Source organism: Macaca fascicularis, chromosome 19 (assembly GCF_037993035.2).
Source record: "Macaca fascicularis isolate 582-1 chromosome 19, T2T-MFA8v1.1".
Classification (NCBI taxonomy): domain Eukaryota; kingdom Metazoa; phylum Chordata; class Mammalia; order Primates; family Cercopithecidae; genus Macaca; species Macaca fascicularis.
The window spans coordinates 52,994,775-53,015,539 of NC_088393.1; the positions used below are offsets into that span (position 1 = coordinate 52,994,775).

Genomic DNA, 20,765 nt, shown 5'->3' on the forward strand with positions numbered 1-20,765 from the left:
GTATTTTTTAGTAGAGACGGGGTTTCACCATGTTAGCCAGAATGGTCTCGATCTCCTGACCTCGTGATCCGCCCGTCTCGGCCTCCCAAAGTGCTGGGATTACAGGCTTGAGCCACCGTGCCCGGCCTCATGTACCATTTTTAATTATCCTGTTTACCATTCTAGTGTGTTTCCCTCTAGATCCTCAGCTCTGGGCAAGCAGGGCCCACATTTCTGTCTTAAATGTACCAGTATTTTCACAATCTGGTCCACAGTTCAGAGAGGTGAAGTGATGTTCCCAAAGTGTCACAGCAAGAACGGTGGGACCAGGACAATAGCTGAGGCCCGTTTGACCCTGGAGCCCCTACAGTGCTGTCCTGTACTTTGGGAGATTACAGGACAGAGCTCTTGCTGGTGAAGGGGACAGGAGGTGACAAGTGACACATTTAACAAATGTGGCCCCTCTGACCATGCTCCTGGGGCATTTGCTATCTGGTGGGTGAGGTGAATGGAGAAAACATTGCAGAGGAGTGGACTGGGGGCTGTGGAGGGGAAGGCCAGACACTGGCGCCTCAGAGGGAAGTGGGTTTGGGTGACCTGAGTGTCCAGGGTGAGCCCTTCAGGCAGCAATGGCTACACAGGTGTGTATCACACCCCTACTCTGTGCCGCTGCAGCTCCCAAGCTGACCATGACCATGGCAGCCCTGGTCCTGCCTCTTGAAGGCTGACAGCTGAGGGGACAGCTGGGAGGAGGGGTGAATGAGAACAGGACTGGGGAGCTAGCAGGGTGCACGAAGGGTGAGCAGGACATCCCCTTCCAAACCTGGCATTCTGAGAGTCTCTGATTGTGACCCTCTGTGTCTGAGGGAAGAGCCCTCCTCTGGGAAGCCGTGCCTGGCTCCCTCGCCCGCCCCCCTTCCCTTCTGTCATTCTGCTTCTGCGGTTGTCCTTCCTGAGTGACCAGACAAGTGGCTTCACCTCTCTGAGCCTCCCTTTGCTCAGCAGCCAGATGGAGCTGGTCATAGTTTTGGCCTCAGGGTTAGTGTGCTGTGTGCTGTCACAGACATGTCCTGTGGCCGTGGCTTATGGTAGCGGCTGATAGTCTGATTGTGTTTTTCTGTGTCTGTCTCACCTGCTGGACCAGGGGCCCTTGGAGGGCAGGGCTGGGCACAGAGGGGGTCTCAGGAATGGTTTGCCCAGGGAAGGCCCTTTCAGCTAAGCCCCAGCCTTGAAGAATCTGGCACCTGCCATGAGACTCCTTCTGTTGTTGTCCCCAGTAGCCACCTCCTTGCATCCTGGCTCCAGCCCCAGGGAGCAGTGGACAGTCATCAGGATCAGACTGTGTCTCTAATCTTCTATTTCTGCACCTGCTGCTTCTCTCACTTCCTCCTTTGCGCCACCAGCTTGCTATGTTTTAGGTCACAGCTCCAATGCCCTCTCCTCCAGGAAGTTGCCCCGACTTCTAGGCTGGACCAGGTACCTCTCGGGGCTCCTGCATTCCAGCCCCGTTCTGGACAGTCACTGTCTAGAGATGAGTCTGTCTCCCCACTGAGCTGTTGAACCCCAGGAGGACAGCAAAGGACTCTCTAGGTCACCACTGGGTCCCCAGCGCAGAGGAGGTGCTCTGGGAGTGTTTTCCTCCTAAAACAAGAGGGCCCCACCTTCCCAGGTGCTTTCACTGATTCATTCTCCAGTTATTGATAAGCAGCCACTCTTTGCCCAGCCTGTGTCTGGCCTTCATGTGTGATGGTGTCTAAGATAGCCCCTGTGTCCATTCTCCCTCCTTACCCTGGCCTCTGTCCCCCACAGGTGACCAGCAATGGCAGCATCGGGAGGGACCCGCCAGCAGAGACCCAGCCTCAGAACCCACCGGCCCAGCCGGCACCCAATGCCTGGCAGGTCATCAAAGGTGTGCTGTTCAGGTGAGCAGACGGGACTTGGGTTTGTTCACCGAAAACATTCAAATAAAAGTAAGGAAGAAAGGAAAAATCAGCTGATCAGCTGAGGATGGTGATCATTACTGCATTGGTAGAGATACTTTTTTTTTTTTTTTGTATGATGGAATATTTTCTAAACCTTTGTTTTACTCTGGTAAAACATATTGAAGTAGGGAGTCTCCCTGAACCTGTTCTGGTTTGGTGGGGGCTACCTGATTTGTAACAAAATAAAAACACAAAAAATACTGAAGTGGTTTGCTAGGACCCTTGTAACAAGTAAAACAAGAGTAGTTTAAACAACTGAAATGTGGAAATTGACTGTCTTACAGTTCTGAAGGCTGGAAGTCCAGGATCCAGCTGTGGGCAGGGGCAGTTTCTTCTGTGGCTTCTCTCCTTGGCTTGTAGAAGGCCATCTTCTCCCTGTGTCTTCATGTGGTCTTTCCTCTGTGTGTGTCTGTGTTCTAAGCTCCTCTTATGGGGACACTAGTCATGCTGGCTTAGTGCGCACCATAATGACCTCACTGAACCTTACTTTTTAAAAGACCCTATCTGGGCCAGGCACAATGACTCACCCCCATAATCCCAGCACTTTGGGAGGCCAGGATGGGAGGATCGTTTGAGCCCAGGAGTTTGAGACTAGCCTGGGCAACATAGTGAGACCCTGTCTCTACCAAAAATAAAAAATCTGGCCGGGCGCGGTGGCTCACGCCTATAATCCCAGCACTTTGGGAGGCCGAGGCGGGCAGATCATGAGGTGAAGAGATCGAGACCATCTTGGCCAACATGGTAACACCTGTCTCTACTAAAAATACAAAAATTAGCTGGGCGTGGTGGCACGTGCCTGTGGTCCCAGCTACTCGGGAGGCTAAGGCAGGAGAATCGTTTGAGCCCGGGAGGCAGAGGTTGCGTGCGCCACTGCACTCCAGCTTGGGTACAGAGCGAGACTCCATCTCAAAAAAAAAAAAAAAAAAAAAAAGGCCAAGTATGGTGACACGTACCTGTAGTCTCAGCTACTTGAGAGGCTGAGGTAGGAGGATCACTTGAGCCTTGGAAGATTTTTTATTTTTATTTTTGTAATGGAGTCTTGCTCTGTTGCCCAGGCTGGAGTGCAGTGATGCGATCTCAGTTCACTGCAACCTCCGCCTCCTGGGTTCAAGCGATTCTTCTGCCTCAGCCTCCCAAGCAGCTGGGATTACAGGCATGTGCCACCATGCCCAGCTATTTCTGTATTTTTAGTAGAGATGGGATTTCTCCATGTTGGTCAGGCTGGTCTCAAACTCCCAACCTCAGGCAATCCACCCGCCTTGGCCTCCCAAAGTGTTGGGATTACAGGCGTGAGCCACTGCACCCAGCGCCTGGCTAATTTTTTTTTTTTTTAGTAGAAATGGGGTTTCACTATGTTGACCAGGCTGGTCTCGAACTCCTGACCTCATGATCTACCCACCTTGGCCTCCCAAAGTGCTGGGATTACAGGCGTGAGCCACTGCGCCCAGCCTGACCCTCGGAAGTTGAAGCTGCAGTGAGCTGAGATCACACCACTGTACTCCAGTCTGGGCAACAGAGTGAGACCTTATCGCAAAAAAAAGTTAGGGGACCCTGTCTCTAAATCCAGTCACGGTGGTGCTGAAGGTTAAGACTTCAACATATGAATTTCAGGAGACATGGTTCAGCCCACATCTGCATGTAATATCAATTTTACAATTTTAACCTATGTTTTCTTTTTTTTTTTTTTTTTTGAGACGGAGTCTCGCTCTGTCGCCCAGGTTGGAGTGCAGTGGCGCAATCTCGGCTCACTGCAAGCTCCGCCTCCCGGGTTCACGCCATTCTCCTGCCTCAGCCTCCTGAGTAGCTGGGACTACAGGCGCCCGCCACCGCGCCCGGCTAATTTTTTGTATTTTTAGTAGAGACGGGGTTTCACCGTGGTCTCGATCTCCTGACCTTGTGATCCGCCCGCCTCGGCCTCCCAAAGTGCTGGGATTACAGGCGTGAGCCACCGCGCCTGGCCTAACCTATGTTTTCATTGTAACCTTTTTTTTTTTTTTTTTTTTGAGACAATCTCACTGTGTCACCGAGGCTGGAGTGCAATAGTGTAATCTCGGCTCACTGCAGTCTCTGCCTCCTGGTTTCAAGCGATTCTCCTGCCTCAGCCACCTGAGTAGCTGGGATTACAGGCATCCGCCACCATGCCTGGCTAATTTTTGTATTTTTAGTAGAGATGGGGTTTTGCCATGTTGGCCAGGCTGGTCTTGACCTCCTGACCTCAGGTGATCCACCCGCCTCAGCCTCTTAAAGTCCTGGGATTACAGGCGTGAGCCACCACGCTTGGCCCATTTTAACCATTTTTAAGTATATAGTCCTGTGACATTAAGTACATCTCCACTGTTGTGCCCCCATCACCATTATCCATCCTGAGAATTTCCTCTTCCCAAACTGAAATTCCATACCCGTCAGACACCAGGTCCCCATTTCTTCCTCCTTGCAACACCTGGCAGCCACCTTTCTATTTCCTGTCTCTCTTTCACTACTCTAGTTAGCTCCTGTATGTGGAATCAGCATTTGTCCTTCTGTGACTGCCTGGTGGTGACCCTTTTACCTGTGGGTTCACATGCTATTCCTGGGCAGTGGAACCCCAGGGCCTGCTTTTTCAAAGCCCAGCTTCTCTCCGAGGCCCTGGGGAGATGCTGGGTGGTAGCAGGAAAATATGCTTGGCACTGGGTTCTATCCTTCCTGCCTAGACCTGGTGACAGCCACCTTCTTTGCTCTGAGCCTTTGTTTACTCCTCTGCAAAATAGATATTCCTTTTATTTTTTTTCTTTTTGGAGATGTATTTTAGCAAAATAAGAGACCACACCGTGCAATTAGGCAGTCAGCTCCCCTTCTTATCAGATAGAAGGAATTGCACAGCAGAGATGTTTAAAACAATCATCCCGCCGGGTGCAGTGACTCACGCCTGTAATCCCAGCACTTTGGGAGGCTGAGGCAGGCGGATCACGAGGTCAAGAGATGGAGACCATCCTGGCCAACGTGGTGAAACCCCATCTCTACTAAAAATACAAAAATTAACTGGGTGTGGTGGCGCATGCCTGTAGTCCGAGCTACTTGGGAGGCTGAGGCAGGAGAATTGCTTGAACCTGGGAGATGGAAGTTGCAGTGAGCTGAGATTGCGCCACTGCACTCAGGCCTGGCGACAGAGCTAGACTGTGTCTCAAAAAAAAGAAAAAGAAAATAAAACAGTCATTCCCTTGGCTAGAATGTCTTCACGTGGCCATGGCCAGCTGCACAGGAGGCTGGGAAATGTGGTCTTTAATCTGGGAAACTGAGCACCCTGCTGGAAAGCAGGACTTCTATTACTGAGGAAGAAGAGGAGAGTGGTTTTGGGGGGGCAGCTACTTATCTCTTCCGTAAAATCTTATTACTTGTTTCCCTTAACTTATAATTAATGTGTGTTTACTTTACCAAATTAAGTAGTTCAACCAATACAGAAGAGTGAAAAGAAAAAAGCAATGAAAAAGTGTAATGTGGGGTGAGTGCTGTGGCTCACGCCTGTAATCCCAGCACTTTGGGAGGCCAAGGCGGGCGGATCACCAGGTTAGGAGATCGAGACCATCCTGGCTAACATAGTGAAACCCCATCTCTATGAAAAAGAAAAAAAAAATTAACCAGGCATGGTGGCGGGCTGCTGTAGTCACAGCCACTGGGGAGGCTGAGGCAGGAGAATCACTTGAACCCCGGAGGCAGAGCGTGCAGTGAGCCAGGCACTTCAGCCTGGGTGACAGAGTGAGACTCCATCTCAAAACGAAAAAAGAAAGAAGAAAAAGTGTAATGTATCGGTGGCCATCCCATAAGCACACACTTTTGTAATTGACCCTAAATGGGATTATATATAGATGCTCACAGATAAGAGTTGTTTAAAATAGAGAAAAAATTAGGAGGTGGGGGGCAGGTAGTGTCAGACAGCGTGTAAGAGCACAGCCCTGCTAACATATCAGCCCTGCCACCTCTGAACTCTGTGGCCTGGTCAGGTGATCACCCTTCTTGAGACTCACTTTCCACTTCACAGACAGGAATCTTGACAATTAGGGTGCATCAAAAGGATTCCAAGAGAATTCGTGTCAACTGAGAGGTGCGGGACCTGGCACACACTCAGACGATGTCGGCCATGATTCCTTTTGTTGTTCAACGTGAAAAAAAAACCAGGGCCGGGCGCGGTGGCTCAAGCCTGTAATCCCAGCACTTTGGGAGGCCGAGACGGGCGGATCACGAGGTCAGGAGATCGAGACCATCCTGGCGAACCCGGTGAAACCCCGTCTCTACTAAAAAATACAAAAAACCTATCCTGGCTAACACGGTGAAACCCTGTGTCTACTAAAAATACAAAAAACTAGCCGGGCGTGGTGGCGGGCACCTGTAGTCTCAGCTACTCGGGAGGCTGAGGCGGGAGAATGGCGTGAACCTGGGAAGCGGAGCTTGCAGTGAGCCGAGATCACGCCACTGCACTCCAGCCTGGGAGACACAGCGAGACTCCGTCTCAAAAAAAAAAAAACACTAGCCGGGCGAAGTGGCGGGCGCCTGTAGTCCCAGCTACTCGGGGGGCTGAGGCAGGAGAATGGCGTGAACCCGGGAGACGGAGCTTGCAGTGAGCTGAGATCCGGCCACTGCACTCCAGCCTGGGTGACAGAGCAAGACCCTGTCTCAAAAAAACAAAAAACAAAAAACAAACAAACAAACAAAAACCTTAGGATCAGCCTGAGCAACACAGCAAGACCCCATCTCTTTAAAAAACTAAAAAATTAGCTGGGTGTGATGGTGTGCACCTGTAGTCCCAGGTATTAGGGAGGCCGAAGAGGGAGGATCGCTTGAGCCCAGGAGGTCAAGGCTGCAATGAACCATGATCATACCACTGTACTCCAGCCTGGGCAACAGAGTGAGACTGTGTCTCAAACAAACAAAAACCTTAGGAAATATATAGTGAAAGAGTTAAAAGAAATAGCTCATGAGGCTGGGTGCAGTGGCTCATGCCTGTAATCCCAGAACTTTGGGAGGCCAAGGCGCGTGGATCACCTGAGGTTGGGAGTTCCAGACCAGCCTGAGCAACAGGGAGAAACCAGTGTCTGCTAAAAATACAAAATTAACTGGGCGTGGTGCCTTGTGCTTGTAATGCCAGCTACTCAGGAGGCTTAGGCAGGAGAATCACTTGAACCTGGGAGGTGGAGGTTGCAGTGAGCCGAGATCGTGCCGTTGTACTCTAGCCTGGGCAACAAGAGCGAAACTCTGTCTCAAAAAAAAAAAAAAACACACAACTCATGATCCCTGATATAGTCACCGATCACATTCTAGACTAGAGCAGAACCGCCTGCCTGGTGTCCTCCAAGAGTGTCACACAGGACACTGAGAAACTGTGCAGGAAAGAAACCTCCCCACTCTGATAAGTTGCAAAACTGACATGTGTGCCTCAAAAATTCCTGCCATGTGCCCTAAGCTTCTGTCATGGGCCCCTGTCCCTTATCGTCTTCACTTCATCTCCCCTCCCCATGGCCACGTAAAGACTTCAGATTTTCTTATATATCACCTTCTTTTTTTTGCATGCTGCAAGCTGCTCTGCATGAAAATTATTTTTATCTTTCCCTTCGTTTTTACATAAGCGATAGCCTGTTTTACACACTGTTCTGCTCCTTGATTTTTTTCATTAACAATATGTCTTCGAAATCTTTCCACGTCAGTGCATAGGGAGCTTCCTTCAGAGAGACATTTTTAATACAAGTCACACTGTAGGCTAATTTCCTTTCTTAGAACGAGGCAGCATCAAACATCAGTTCGGGTGGGTGCTCAGAGACCGTCTTGGCTGCAGTTCTTAAAATGGGATTCAGGGTTTGTTTTCAGGGGCCCATGAACTCCTTGTAGTTTGAAGCTGATTATGCAGGAATAGCCTTTCTGGATAGCGGGTGGTGTCTGTGGTGTTTGTGGTTTTGAGCACATGTAGTTACCTGGAGTGGGAGGTGGAGCAGGAACTGGGTATATAAAGGAACGGGGTGGGAGGGAGAGTTTTGATTATACGTCTTTTCATATATTTAAAAATGTTCTGAACCTGTGAATGTAGAATACCTATTTGGGTGGGAGAGAGGATTTAATGTCTGTTTTCTTTGCTTACTCAAGTGTATCAGGAAGCATTAGAAAGGTCCAGTCTCCTGCAGGCCTGGGCGCATGGATGAGGGACTGTGGCCATGAGCCCTCTGAGAGGGTCCACGGAACTGTGGGCATGTAGATACACACAGATGTTCTTCAGGTGACTAGGGGTTTGGAATCCAAAAAGGCCTAGCCTTGTTTTGTACATGGGAACCTAGAAGCCCAGAGGGGTTAGGACCCCCACAGGCCACACACTAAGCCAGGGGCAGAGCTGCCTGGAGGCATCACTGCTTCCACACTCTCCCCAGGTGTGTTTACTAAAATGAGAGCCTCTGCTGGAGGCATTGGTACCCCAGAGATTGCCAGGTCCAGGTCTTCCCCAGCCATGCGTATCAGGGACTTCATAGGGAGGTAGCAGATGGCTCATCTGGGCCATGGCCCCTGAGACCCTGGACTCCAAGGCCTCATGGCTTCTATAGGCAGAGGCAAGTCCCTGTGCCTGATCCTGCCCCGATCAGGGCTCAGCAGGGAGGCACCCCACCCACAGTAGAATTCACTCATAGTGTTTTTCCACTCCAAAGTTTTTTGTATGCGTTTTTCCTATGATTAAAATAACAGTAATAGCTAACACTTCTAAATCATGTATTGGGTATGTCTAGGTTCCATTCTGAGGTACGCGTGTGTGTGTGTATTTCAGATATATATACACACTATATAAACATCTATATATATGTAATTTAATGCGTGTAATGCTTACAAACTACCCTATGAGAGTAGGAGCTGTTATTATCTCCATTTCAACCACTGAAGTTGACCACTGAGGTCACAGTAAGCTGGGCTCGTAACCTTTTCTGCTATATGGTTATCATACCGGTAATTAATAAGTACTTGAATCATTTAATAATCACATGGCTGCATGCAGCTGAGAAACCTCCATTAACACGGTAGAGATTAATTTCTCTCTGATATACCAGTCTGGATGGAGGCAGACTAGGATTCAGCAGTCTTCAGTGACCCAGACTCCTTCTTGCTGTTTGTTCCACCATTGCTAGGTTTTTCCCTTTATCCTCATAGCCCAAGACAGCTGCTGAAGATCCAGCCATCACATCCACACTCCAGGCAACAGGAGGGAAGAAGAAATCAATAAGGAATATTCCTTCTCTTTAAGGACTTTTTTTTTTTTGAGATGGAGTCTTACTCTGTCACCCAGACTGGCATCCAGTGGCGTGATCTCGGCTCACTGTGACCTCCGCCTCCCAGGTTCAAGTGATTCCCCTGCCTCTGCCTCCTGAGTAGCTGGGATTATAGGTGCCTGCCACCACGCCCGGCTAATTTTTGTATTTTTAGTAGAGATGAGGTTTCACCATGTTGGCCAGGCTGGTCTCAAACTCCTGACCTCAAGTGTTGGCTTCCCAAAGTGCTGGGATTATAGGTGTGAGCCACTACGCCCAGCCTCGTTTTGTTTTTGGTATCTGTTGTTGGTGCTGATTCTCACTCATAATATCTTGTTTGCTTTTGTGCCCGGCTTATCTCTGTCTGTGTCCTGATCATTATACTTGAAAAGTTATTTATAGGAATTTCAGGGCTAGGATGAGCATATTTTTCTACAGAGAGGATTGCCTTTGCTTCTGCCTGGGGACATTACCAAGTCCCAGGTTTCCTTGCACCAGGTTCAGGTCTTGAGCTGCCCTGCGTGACTCCTTGTCCCACGAGTGGCCTTGCATACTTGGCCCTGCATACCTGGTGTGTAACTTCTGGAAATGAGTAGGTCGCCTGGTTCCCTCCTTCCTAGGGGTGGAGCCTTGCGCCTTGCAGGGTCTTAGTTTTCTGTAGGGTAGGTCTCTGGTTACCTCATACGTCATATGTGCCCTGGGCTAGCATTTCTTTTTTTTGAGACAGGGTCTCGCTTTGTCACCCAGACCAGAGTGCAGTGACGCGATCATGGTTCACTGTAGCCTCAACCTCCTGGACTCAGGTGATTTTCCCACCTCAGCCTCCTGAGTAGCTGGGACTATAGGCATGGTGCGCGCTGCCATGCCTGGCTAATTTTTGTATTTTTTGTAGAAACCATGTTGCCCAGGCTGGTCTTAAACTCCTGGGCTCAAGCGATCCACCTACCTCTGCCTCCCAGCATGCTGGGGTTACAGGTGCGAACCACTGCACCCAGCCTAGACCAGCATTTTTGTCACCTATCAAAACACCTAGCAGATGTCCTCAGACACATGAAGAAGCTTATAGGGCTCCTTTACTTATTTTTTTTTCCTAGACCTGCAAATCCAGGATCCTTTACTTTTTTTTTTTTTTTTTTTTGAGACGGACTTTTTGCTCTTGTCGCTCAGGCTGGAGTGCGATGGTACAATCTCGGTTCACTGCAGCCTCCTTCTCCTGGGTTCAGGCAATTCTCCTGCCCCAACCTCCTGAGTAGCTGGGATTACAGGCGCCTGCCACCACTCCTGGCTAATTTTTGTATTCTTAGTAGAGACGGGGTTTCACCATGTTGGCCAGGCTGGTCTCGAACTCCCGACCTTAGGTGATCCACCTGCCTCTGCCTCCCAAAGTGCTGGGATTACAGGCGTGAGCCACCGCGCACGGCCCATCCTTTACTACTTTAGGATTCCTACTTTCCCTTCAGTCTTTGCCTGAAGGTTTGGTAGCCTACAGTCTTGTTCATTCTTCAGAGCTATTTGTATATATTCATATGTAAACTTGATAAAAATTATATGCATGAGAACAAATATGAGAATACGTGAGCAGCATATATTCTCATCCTATCAATATGTATAATTATAAATATAAAATACATTGATGTCTTCGTAGTGTATTAATTTTTTCAAGCTTTTTCAATTCTTTCCAATGAGAGGGTTGGTCTGAATAATTTAGCCCACTGTTACTAAAATTGGAACTAACCTATCGCTTACTATCTGCTTCTCCAGAAATTCCGCTGAAGTTCAGAAATGTTGCTCTTTCTAAGCTTCTGTGCCTTCGGGCTCATTGCAACCTTTGCCTCCCAGGTTCAAGTGATTCTCCTGCCTCAGCCTCCCAAGTAGCTGGGACTACAGGCGCATGCCACCAGGACCAGCTAATTTTTGTATTTTTAGTAGAGACGGGATTTCACTATGTTGGCCATGATGATCTCGATCTCTGACCTCGCAATTTGCCCGCTTTGCCCTCCCAAAATGCTGGGATTACAGGCGTGAGCCACCATGCCCAGCCTCTATACTTTTTAAGTTATTTTAAAATGTGTAATTAAATTACTATTGACTATAGTTGCCCTGTTTTGCTACCAAATACTAGATCTCGTTCATTCTATTTTTTGTAGCCATTAACCATCCCCAGTTCTATGCTTTTGAAGTGCTGGGATTCCAGATTCTTTCTTTCAGAAATGTCATGTTTATTATTATGTTTTCTTTATTTCGTTTTTCTTTTAATTCACCCATCTGCACACTGAAGGGGTTCCAGAGTCTTAGTATCCTCTCTGGGGGGTCCCAAGGGGCTGGATGGCAGGTTTCCCAGACTGAGGTTTCAAGAGTCAGCCCCTGCAGCCCTGTGGTCACCAGGAGCTCTTGGAGGACTTAGAGTCAAGGGTCTGCATGCAGACCAGGGCAGTGCCAGCCCCCCCTGCACTGGCAAACGGTGGCATCTGGGCTCCCTCCCCAGATGTGGTCTTTGGGGACATCTTGTCTTCTTGCCAGCCCTGTGACTACCTTCTCAGGGCCTCCCTGACTTGGTCACTAGCCCCAGGTCAGGTGCCAGCATGTGCCAAGTCAGAAGGAAGTCAGGCGGGTCTGTTGCGGAGAGCCAAGGCTTGGGGACTCACCACCTTGCTGCTTCTCTCCTCAGGATCTTCATCATCTGGGCCATCAGCAGCTGGTTCCGCCGAGGGCCGGCCCCTCAGGACCAGACGGGCCCCGGAGGAGCCCCACGTGTCGCCAGCCGCAACCTGTTCCCCAAAGACACTTTAATGGTAACTGCCAGCGGTAGGGCAGACTTGGAGATGATGGGGCAAGGAGGGGTGGAATGTGGAGGAGTGATGTCAGCAGTCGGGACAGACCAGGTCCCTGCCCACTGGCAGGTCTAGGAAAACAGGTCCAGGGTTGAGGAACTCTAGGCCCATCCCCAGTATATGAGACCTGTGTCACCTGGGTCCATCCCCAGCACATGAAGCCTGTGTCACCCAAAAGAAAAAGGAAATTCATTTGGTTAAAATATCTAACCAGGGTCTTTGGATGTCGTATTTCAAAATATATTCAGCCTTCTAAGGTTGCAGCGGGATATGTGCAAGGGAGGTAGTGTGAGAGGTGGGGAGGGCAGGGAGCCAGCAGAGGCTGGTGGGAGGTAGGCACAGAAGGAGAGGAGACCTGCACTTCCACAGTGGGCTTGGGCATGGGCAGGGCAGGGCTTCAGGAGCGTCCAGAGCAAAAGTGTTTAGACCTGTCAGTCTAGGCTTTTCTGAGCAAACATGGCCATGGGGGCTTGAGAAAGGAGGAAGTTCTTGTTGGGTCACAATGGTTTTGTTGTGTTTTTTTTTTTTTTTAGATGGAGTCTCGTTCTGTCACCCAAGCTAGAGTGCGGTGGCATAATCTTAGCTCACTGCAACCTCCTCCTCCCGGGCTCCAGTGATCCTCCTACCTCAGCCTCCCGAGTAGCTGGGATTACAGACATGTGCCACCACTAATTTTTTGTATTTTTAGTAGAGATGGGGTTTCACCTTTTTGGGCAGGCTGGTCTCGAACTCCTGACCTTAAGTGATCTACCTGCCTCAGCCTCCAAACATGCTGGGATTACAGGCGTGGACCACCACGCCCGGTGGCTGACAGTGCTTTTGTAGCTCTGGACTGCTTTGTCCATAGCCTGCAGAGCTCTGACCAGGAAGGCCCAGCAGCCACTAGGGCAGGAGATCATTCAGGGAGCTTCTGCCCCTTCCTACCCCTAAATTCTAATTGGCAGACTGGCCAGTCTCCAAGTGTTCTTTGTTCGTTGACTTCACAGGCTCAGACCAGGACAGACATGGTGGTATGAGAAAAGAGAAAATATGTTCTCTCTGCTGCTCTTCCTCTCTCCTCTCCCCTGCCCTCTGTAATTACTGTTCCTCTACGTGTGCTGACCGCTGCCATAGCTCTTCATCTACTCTTTAGCCAGCCTGCAAAGGCTCTCAAGAGCGGGCCTGAGCTCTGTCGCCTTCTGTCCCAACAGAACCTGCATGTGTACATCTCAGAGCACGAGCACTTTACAGACTTCAACGCCACGTCGGCACTCTTCTGGGAGCAGCACGATCTTGTGTATGGCGACTGGACTAGCGGCGAGAACTCAGACGGCTGCTATGAGCACTTTGCTGAGCTTGACATCCCACAGGTGGGGGCAGCTCTTGGTTTCTGGCCCCATGGCTGCTTGACTGGCACTGAAGGACCTTTCCTCCAGTCCGCTCCTTGCTGAGACAGTGTGGAGTTTGGGCTCCAGGCTTGGCCCTTCCTTGGGCTCACACGCTCTGTGACCACAGGCTGGTCCCTGAGGTCTCTGGTCTTCACTTTCCCCTATGAAAAAGGTAGATATGGGTGGAATTGGCCTGGGACCCTGCTGGCTACCTCTAAGGTTGTGCAGTCCTTGACTTGAAACCGGTGAAAGATTAGTAATTGTCCTTGGGGATGTTTGCCTATCACCAGTTTATCAGGCAGCCCCATTTCAAAATAACATTAGTTAATGTTGATTGAGCTAAGTGCAGGGTACTAAGCTAGGCTGACTCATGGAAACCTACCAGAAACCCTCTGAAGCAGGAACTGCTATTCTCATTTGACATATGAGGAAACTGAGACATAGAGAGGGAAGGTCATTTACCCAAGGCCACATTGCATGAGAGATTCAGACTCAGGCTCTATGGCTGTGGACTCTTGCAGCCCTAGGCTCAAATCCTGCCTCCTCCTGGAAGCCCTCCCTGACCCCAGAGCACTCAGACTTGGTTAAGCACCCTCTCTGGGTTGTCACACCTGCTGGACTTCCCCATCCCAGCCCACTCTGGGGCCTCACTGGGACTCCTGCATGGGACTGTGAGCCTTGTGATAATAAGGCTGGGCTGCCTAGATCACTTCCACATCCCCAGCACTGCCCAATGTGGGGCTGGGGACAGAATCAACAAGTACAAGTACCGAACAAGTGAAAGGGACATCTCTTTGGGGCCTTCTTTGGCTGAGTCCAAGACAGCTGCCCTCATTCCTTTCTCCCCAGCAGGCCTTCTCAGCTTTGGGGTGGAGGGCACATTTCTGTTCTATTTCTGTCTGGGTGGCTAGAAGCAGAATGTGAACACAGTCTTTTTTTCTTTTTTTTTTTTTTTGAGACAGCGTCTCGCTCTGTTACCCAGTCTGGAGTGCAGTGGCGCGACCTTGGCTCACTGCAGCTTCCACCTCCTAGGTTCAAGTGGTTCTCGTGTCAGCCTCCTGAGTAGCTGGGATTATAGGCACACATGATCACACCCAGCTAATTTTTGTATTTTTTTAGTAGAGACAGGGTTTCACTATGTTGGCCAGGCTGGTCTTGAACTCCTGACCTCAAGTGATCCGCCTGCCTCAGCCTCCCAAAGTGCTGGGATTACAGGTGTGAGACACCATGCCCAGCCATCATTCTTTTCTTTTTGAGATGGGGTCTTGCTCTGTTGCCTAGGCTAGAGTGCAGTGGCACAGTTAATAGCTCACTGCAGCCTCAACCTCATGGGCTCAAGCCATCCTTTCACCTCAGCCTCCCAAGTAGCTGGGATAACAGGCATGCACCACCATGCCCAGCTAATTTTTTGTGTTTTTCGTAGAGATGGGGTCTCAACATGTTGCCCAGGCTGGTCTCAAACTCCTGAGCTCAAGTGATCCTCTCACCTCAGCCTCCCAAAGTGCTGGGATTACAGGCATGAACCACCCCACCCAGCTGGACTTTCTGACCTGCACTGAGAGGTGGCTCCCACAGAGACCTCAAGCCCAGCCCCCAGGCCTTGCCCCAAGATCCAAGGAAGGACCAGGGCCTGGCAGGCCCAGCAGGGGGATCTGCTTTCAAGGGCTTGGATCTAAGTTGAAGCTTCAAGGTGGGGTCTGAGTGGACTTAAAAGGCGGGAATGCTGGGCACAGTGGCACGTGCCTGTAAGCACAGCTACTCAGGAGGCTGAGGTGGCAGAACGGCTAGAGCCCAGGAGTGTAGAACTATAGTGTGCCACGATCACAACTGCAAATAGCCAGTGCACTCCAGCCTGGGCAACACAGCAAGACCCCATCTCTAAAAAAGACAGGAGAGTGAGGAGAACACAATGGGACCAAGTGAATCCGAGCTCTGCTCAAAGATCAGAGAGGTTCAGTGCTCGCCTTTGTCTCCACTCAGTGCCCCTGGACAACTTGCCTCCCTTCTCGAAGCCTCAGTTTCCTCATCTGTATCAAGTGAGAATAGTCCCCCTTCCCTGGGAGGCAAGGAGACTTGATGAGATAATGAGGAAGACTTGGGCAGAGAGGGGCCAGCTGGAGGTAGCAGGGAGTAGCACCCAGGAGCCCACAGACTGGGTTTCCATCTGCATACTTGCCACACACTGTATGACCCCTTGGCATGAGCCCCGTTTGCCTCATCTACAAAATGGGGTGGTAACATGACCCATTGCATACGGTTGACATGTTACATGTGTGTTAACTCATTAGATTAGGGAGCTATTGTCTGAAGTACCCAGGGCAAGGTCTGGCCCGTAGTAGGAGCTCCATGTCGGTCAGCTGCTTCTTCCTGTTGAGTGAGCTTAACGAGAGCTTGTTGACTGAGCTGTGTGCCAGTGCTCCAGGTAGTCCCTGCAGTAGTACCCTCAGGTCAGTGCTGTGGGGACCTCGCATCCTCTAGGTGGGGCCCTGAGGCTTAGAGAGAAGCTGAGCTCACACGGCCATGGCGGGTAGAGTGGGCGTCTGAGTCTGACTCCAGCATTTCCCCCCATTTACTGCCACCCAACTACATGCCTCACCCTGAGTACTCAGTAAATGGCCAGAGAATTGACGGGGAGGAAACTGCTGGGGACGGGTGCCAGGCAGGGCTTTAACGTTTCCTTCACCCCAGTTGCCCAGCCTGCCCACCTGACCTTCCCGCTTTTGCAGAGCGTCCAGCAGAACGGCTCCATCTACATCCACGTTTACTTCACCAAGAGTGGCTTCCACCCAGACCCCCGGCAGAAGGCACTGTACCGCCGCCTTGCCACAGTCCACATGTCCCGGAGTAAGTCACTCCCCTGCAGCTAGGACCCACTGTCCAGGGGGCCAGCATCCTGGGAGCCCCCAGGCTGGTGTGGCGGACAATAAATCCCAGGTCCAGGAGGGCAGGCAGGAAGCCTGCACTCAAAGAGGATGGGATTGGCAGGGCAGGCTCAAGCCCCACCCAGCCTTAATGAGCCCTATAGACACTAAGGAGGGAGACCTACGGAGGAAGGGCTCAGGGACCAGAGAGGAATTGGCCAGAAAAAGCAGCTGGAGACGGGGACTCTTGGAGAGGAGGAGACGTCCTTCACCAAGGGGGAAGGGCCAGGGTTGACTTGTGCACAGTAGGGGCCTGATAGAAATAGACACTCAAAAATAATTTGTGGGCTGGGTGCAGTGGTTCACGCCTGTAATCCTAGCACTTTGGGAGATGAGGTGGGCAGGATTGTTTGAGCCCAGGAGTTTGAGACCAGCCTGGGAAACATGGCGAAACCCTGTCTCTACCAAAAGATACAAAAATTAGCTGGGCCTGTGCCTGTAGTCCCAGCTGCTCAGGAGGCTGAGGTGGGAGGATCACTTGAGCCCAGGAGGTGGAGGTTGCAGTGAGCCAGGATCACACCACTGCACTCCAGCCTAGGTGACAGACTGAGAACCTCTCAAAAAGATAGATAGAGGCCGGGCACAGTGGCTTACTCCTGTAATCCCAGCACTTTGGGAGGCTGAGGCAGGCGGATCACCTGAGGTCAGGGATTCGAGACCAGCCTGACCAACATGGAGGAACCTGGTCTCTACTAAAAATACAAAATTAGCCAGGAGTGGTGGTGCATGCCTGTAATCCCAGCTACTCGGGAAACTGGGGCAGGAGAACCCGGGAGGTAGAGGTTGTGGTGAGTTGTGATTGCGCTATTGCATTCCAGCCTGGGCAACAAGAGCGAAACTCGGTCTCATAAACAAAAAAGAAGATAGCCGGGCGTGGTGGCTCATGCCTGTAATCCCAACACTTTGGGAGGCTGAGGTGGGTAGATCACGAGGTCAAGAGATAGAGACCATCCTGGCCAACATGGTGAAACCCCGTCTCTACTAAAAATACAAAAATTAGCTGGGCGTGGTAGCACGCGCCTGTAATCCCAGCTGCTTGGGAGGCTGAGGCAGGAGAATTGCTTGAATCCAGGAGGCAGAGATTGCAGTGAGCCGAGATCGCGCCATTGCACTCCAGCCTGGTGACAGAGCAAGACTCCGTCTCAAAAAAAAAAGATAGATAACATTCAAAGAACAGTGTGGGCAACATGGTGAGACTTCGTCACTACAAAAAATAATAGCCAGGTATGGGGGTGAGCACCTGTGGTTCCAGCTACATGGGAGGCTGAGGGGGAGGATTGATTGAGTGTGGGAGGTCGAGGATGCAATGAGCTGTGATTGCACTATGGCATTCCAGCCTGGGTGACAGAGCAAGTCCACGTCTCTGAAAAAACAATAGTAATAAAAAATAAGACTACCACTTCTACTCCCATGATAACTCATTAATCCATTAACCCACTAATCCATGAATGGGTTAATCAGTCCCTGAGGGGAGGGCCCTCATGACCCAGTCACCTCTTAAAAGCCCCGTCTCTCAGTACTGGCACACTGGGGGTTAAATTTCAGTGGGAGTGGGGAGTACTAGAGTACGTCAGTAGTCCCAGCTACTTGGGAGATTGGAGTGAGAGAATCAGCATGACTTTTGGCCAGGACAAATATTCAAACCATAGCATTGTCCATCCTCTTGTTTTCGGGACAATAATTATTGTCATCTTTCTGCTTATCTGACCCTTTTTTTTTTTTTTTTAAAGACAAGATCTCACTCTGTCACCCAGGCTGGAGTGCAATGGACTATCTCAGCTCACCACAGTTTACACCTCCCAAGTTCAAGTGATTCTCCCACCTTAGCCTCCCAAATAGCTGGGACTGCAGGCACACGCCACTACACCCGGCTAGTTTTTGTATTTTTAGTAGAGACGGAGTCTCACCGTGTTGGCCAGTCTGGCCTCAAACTCCTGACTTCAAGTGATCCGTCCACCTCGGCCTCCCAAAGTGCTGGGATTACAGGTGTGAGCCACCACACCCAGCCTTTCCTGGTTCTGCGTGACCTTTTTCCTTGAGTCCTCTGTCTCCTGATGGGCAGCCTTAGAAATCTCTCACTGTACCTGTTTGAACAGATGTGGAGAATGGCTTCCTCAGCCCCCCATTCTCCTAACGGGAGTTCTGTGTAGTCCACCTAGCTTTCATTTTATTGAGGACTATTCCAGACATTCCCTGTGGATTTGGTTAAGATCCATCTGGCTGGTTTTGGGTGGCGCAGCAACAGATGGAATTCTATTTGTATGAGTTAGGTCTTACCTACTTCTTTTAGTATAAAAATATCCTAAAAGATGATAATTTTTTTATCACCTATACTGGATGGAATGAAAAGTTGATGACTCTATGTGGGTCCCCAGAAATGACTTGGAAAGGTCTTCTGGAGTTAGTTGAGCGCCATTCTGAGTGAGTGTGTCTGCAGAAAATGCTGCGTTGGTGTGTCCCACCCGGCTGAGATGTAGTGAGATCTTTGGAGAACCGGGCAGAAGTGGCTTGAAGGGTGTGACCTACAGGGTTGGTCTCACAGATGTTTCCCTGCAGAGAGGGATACATCAGGGGTCTGGGTTAAAATGCCCCGTGCTTCAGAGGTCACTCTGAAGGTGACCCAGGTGGTTAACTCTTCATCGTATTCTTGTACCCCCATTTGACGATCACCTAATCATTCCGTTAACCTAAATCGATACCAGTATTTTCTGTGGTTTTGTCTTTAGTGAATGTGTGATCCATGTCACTGTGTGGTGAGGTTTATTCACAGTCAGTCTGGTCTGTAAAATAGAATCTGCAGACAGTGAACCTGAAAAGCATACTAGGATCATGCAGGCCTCCCTCCCCAGCCTTGGAGCTGGGATCCTCAGAGCAGGGACACAGAAGGACTTGGAGTGAGCCACCCACCAACTCTAGGGTGAAGGAGAGTGTGAGTTCAGAAAAGCCCCCTTTGGGCTGGCTGTGGTGGCTCACACCTGGAAACCCAGCACTTTGGGAGGCCAAGGCAGGCAGGTCTCTTAAGGTCAGGAGTTCAAGAACAGCCTGACCAACATGGTGAAACCCTGTCTCTACTAAAAATACAAAACTTAGTTGGGCATGGTAGCACATGCCTGTAATCCCAGCTACTCTGGAGGCTGAGGTGGGAGAATCGCTTGGACTCCGGAGGCAGAGATTGCAGTGAGCTGAGATTGCGCCACTGCACTCCAGCCTGGGTGACAGAGCAAGACTCCATCTCAAAATAAAAAAGAAAAGAAAAGCCCCTTTTCTTCCCAAAAGGCCAGTAATCAGTATTCTAGAGCAGCTCCATCTCATGGAGATAGGATGTGAGCCAGAGAAGGCATTAAAATATTTCCAATAGAAAAAGACTGAAGAGTAAAAAGGTAAAGACAGGCCAGGCACAGTGGCTCATGCCTGCAATCCCAGTACTTTGGGAGGCCAAAGTGAGAGGATCACTTGAGCCCAGGAATTCAAGGCCAGCCCTGGCAACATAGGGAGACCTCATCTCTACAAAAAGAAATTTTATTTTTTATTTTTAAATTTTATTTATTTTATTATTTATTTTTATTTTTTTGGAGATGGAGTCTCGCTCTGTTGCCCAGGCTGGAATGCAGTGGCGCGATCTTGGCTCATTGCAACCACTGCCTCCCGGGTTCACCCCATTCTCCTGCCTCAGCCTCCTGAGTAGCTGGGACTACAGGCGCCTGCCACCACGCCTGGCTAATTTTTTTGTATTTTTAGTAGAGACTGGGTTTCACCGTGTTAGCCAGGATGGTCTTGATCTCCTGACCTCATGATCTGCCCGTCTTGGCCTCCCAAAGTACTGGGATTACAGGCATGAGCCACCGCGCCCGGCCTATTTGATTTTTTTTTTTTTTTTGAGACGGAGTCTCGCTCTGTTGCCCAGGCTGGAGTGCACTGCAGATATGGCTGGTTCAAACCAAGAAGTGCTGTGATATAAAACACCCACTGGACCCCGTTTCATTTTTTATTTATTTTTTTGAGATGGAGTCTCGCTCTGTTGCCTAGGCTGGAGTGCAGTGGCGTGATCTCCACTCACTGCAATCTCCGCCTCCTGGGTTCACAACATTCTCTTGCCTCAGCCTCCCGTGTAGCTGGGACTACAGGCGCCTGCTACCACGCTCGGCTAATTTTTGTATTTTTAGTAGAGACAGGCTTTCGCAGTGTTAGCCAGGATGGTCTCAATCTCCTGACCTCGTGATCCACCCATCTCGGCCTCCCAAAGTGCTGAGATTACAGGCGTGAGCCACCGCGCCCGGCCTGATTTTCTTTTGAGACAGAGTTTCACTCTTGTTGCCCAGGCTGGAGTGCAATGGCACGATCTTGGCTTGCTGCAGCCTCCATCTCCCAGGTTCAAGCAATTCTGCCTCAGCCTCCCGAGTAGCTGGGGTTACAGGCATGTGCCACCACGCCCAGC

The 20,765-nt window shown here is 50.3% G+C and overlaps 1 protein-coding gene across 2 annotated transcripts in view; it reads left to right on the plus strand.

Moving 5' to 3' along the window:
• The window catches only part of CLPTM1 (CLPTM1 regulator of GABA type A receptor forward trafficking), a 39,543-nt gene that overhangs the window by 6,183 nt on the left and 12,595 nt on the right, over window positions 1-20,765 (plus strand). For both annotated transcript variants that reach the window (XM_045380825.3, XM_005595533.3), the window contains exons 2-5: window positions 1,789-1,901; window positions 11,880-12,003; window positions 13,233-13,391; window positions 16,136-16,253. In XM_045380825.3, the coding sequence (XP_045236760.1) occupies window positions 1,789-1,901; window positions 11,880-12,003; window positions 13,233-13,391; window positions 16,136-16,253 (514 nt within the window). The remainder of the gene's footprint in view (window positions 1-1,788; window positions 1,902-11,879; window positions 12,004-13,232; window positions 13,392-16,135; window positions 16,254-20,765) is intronic.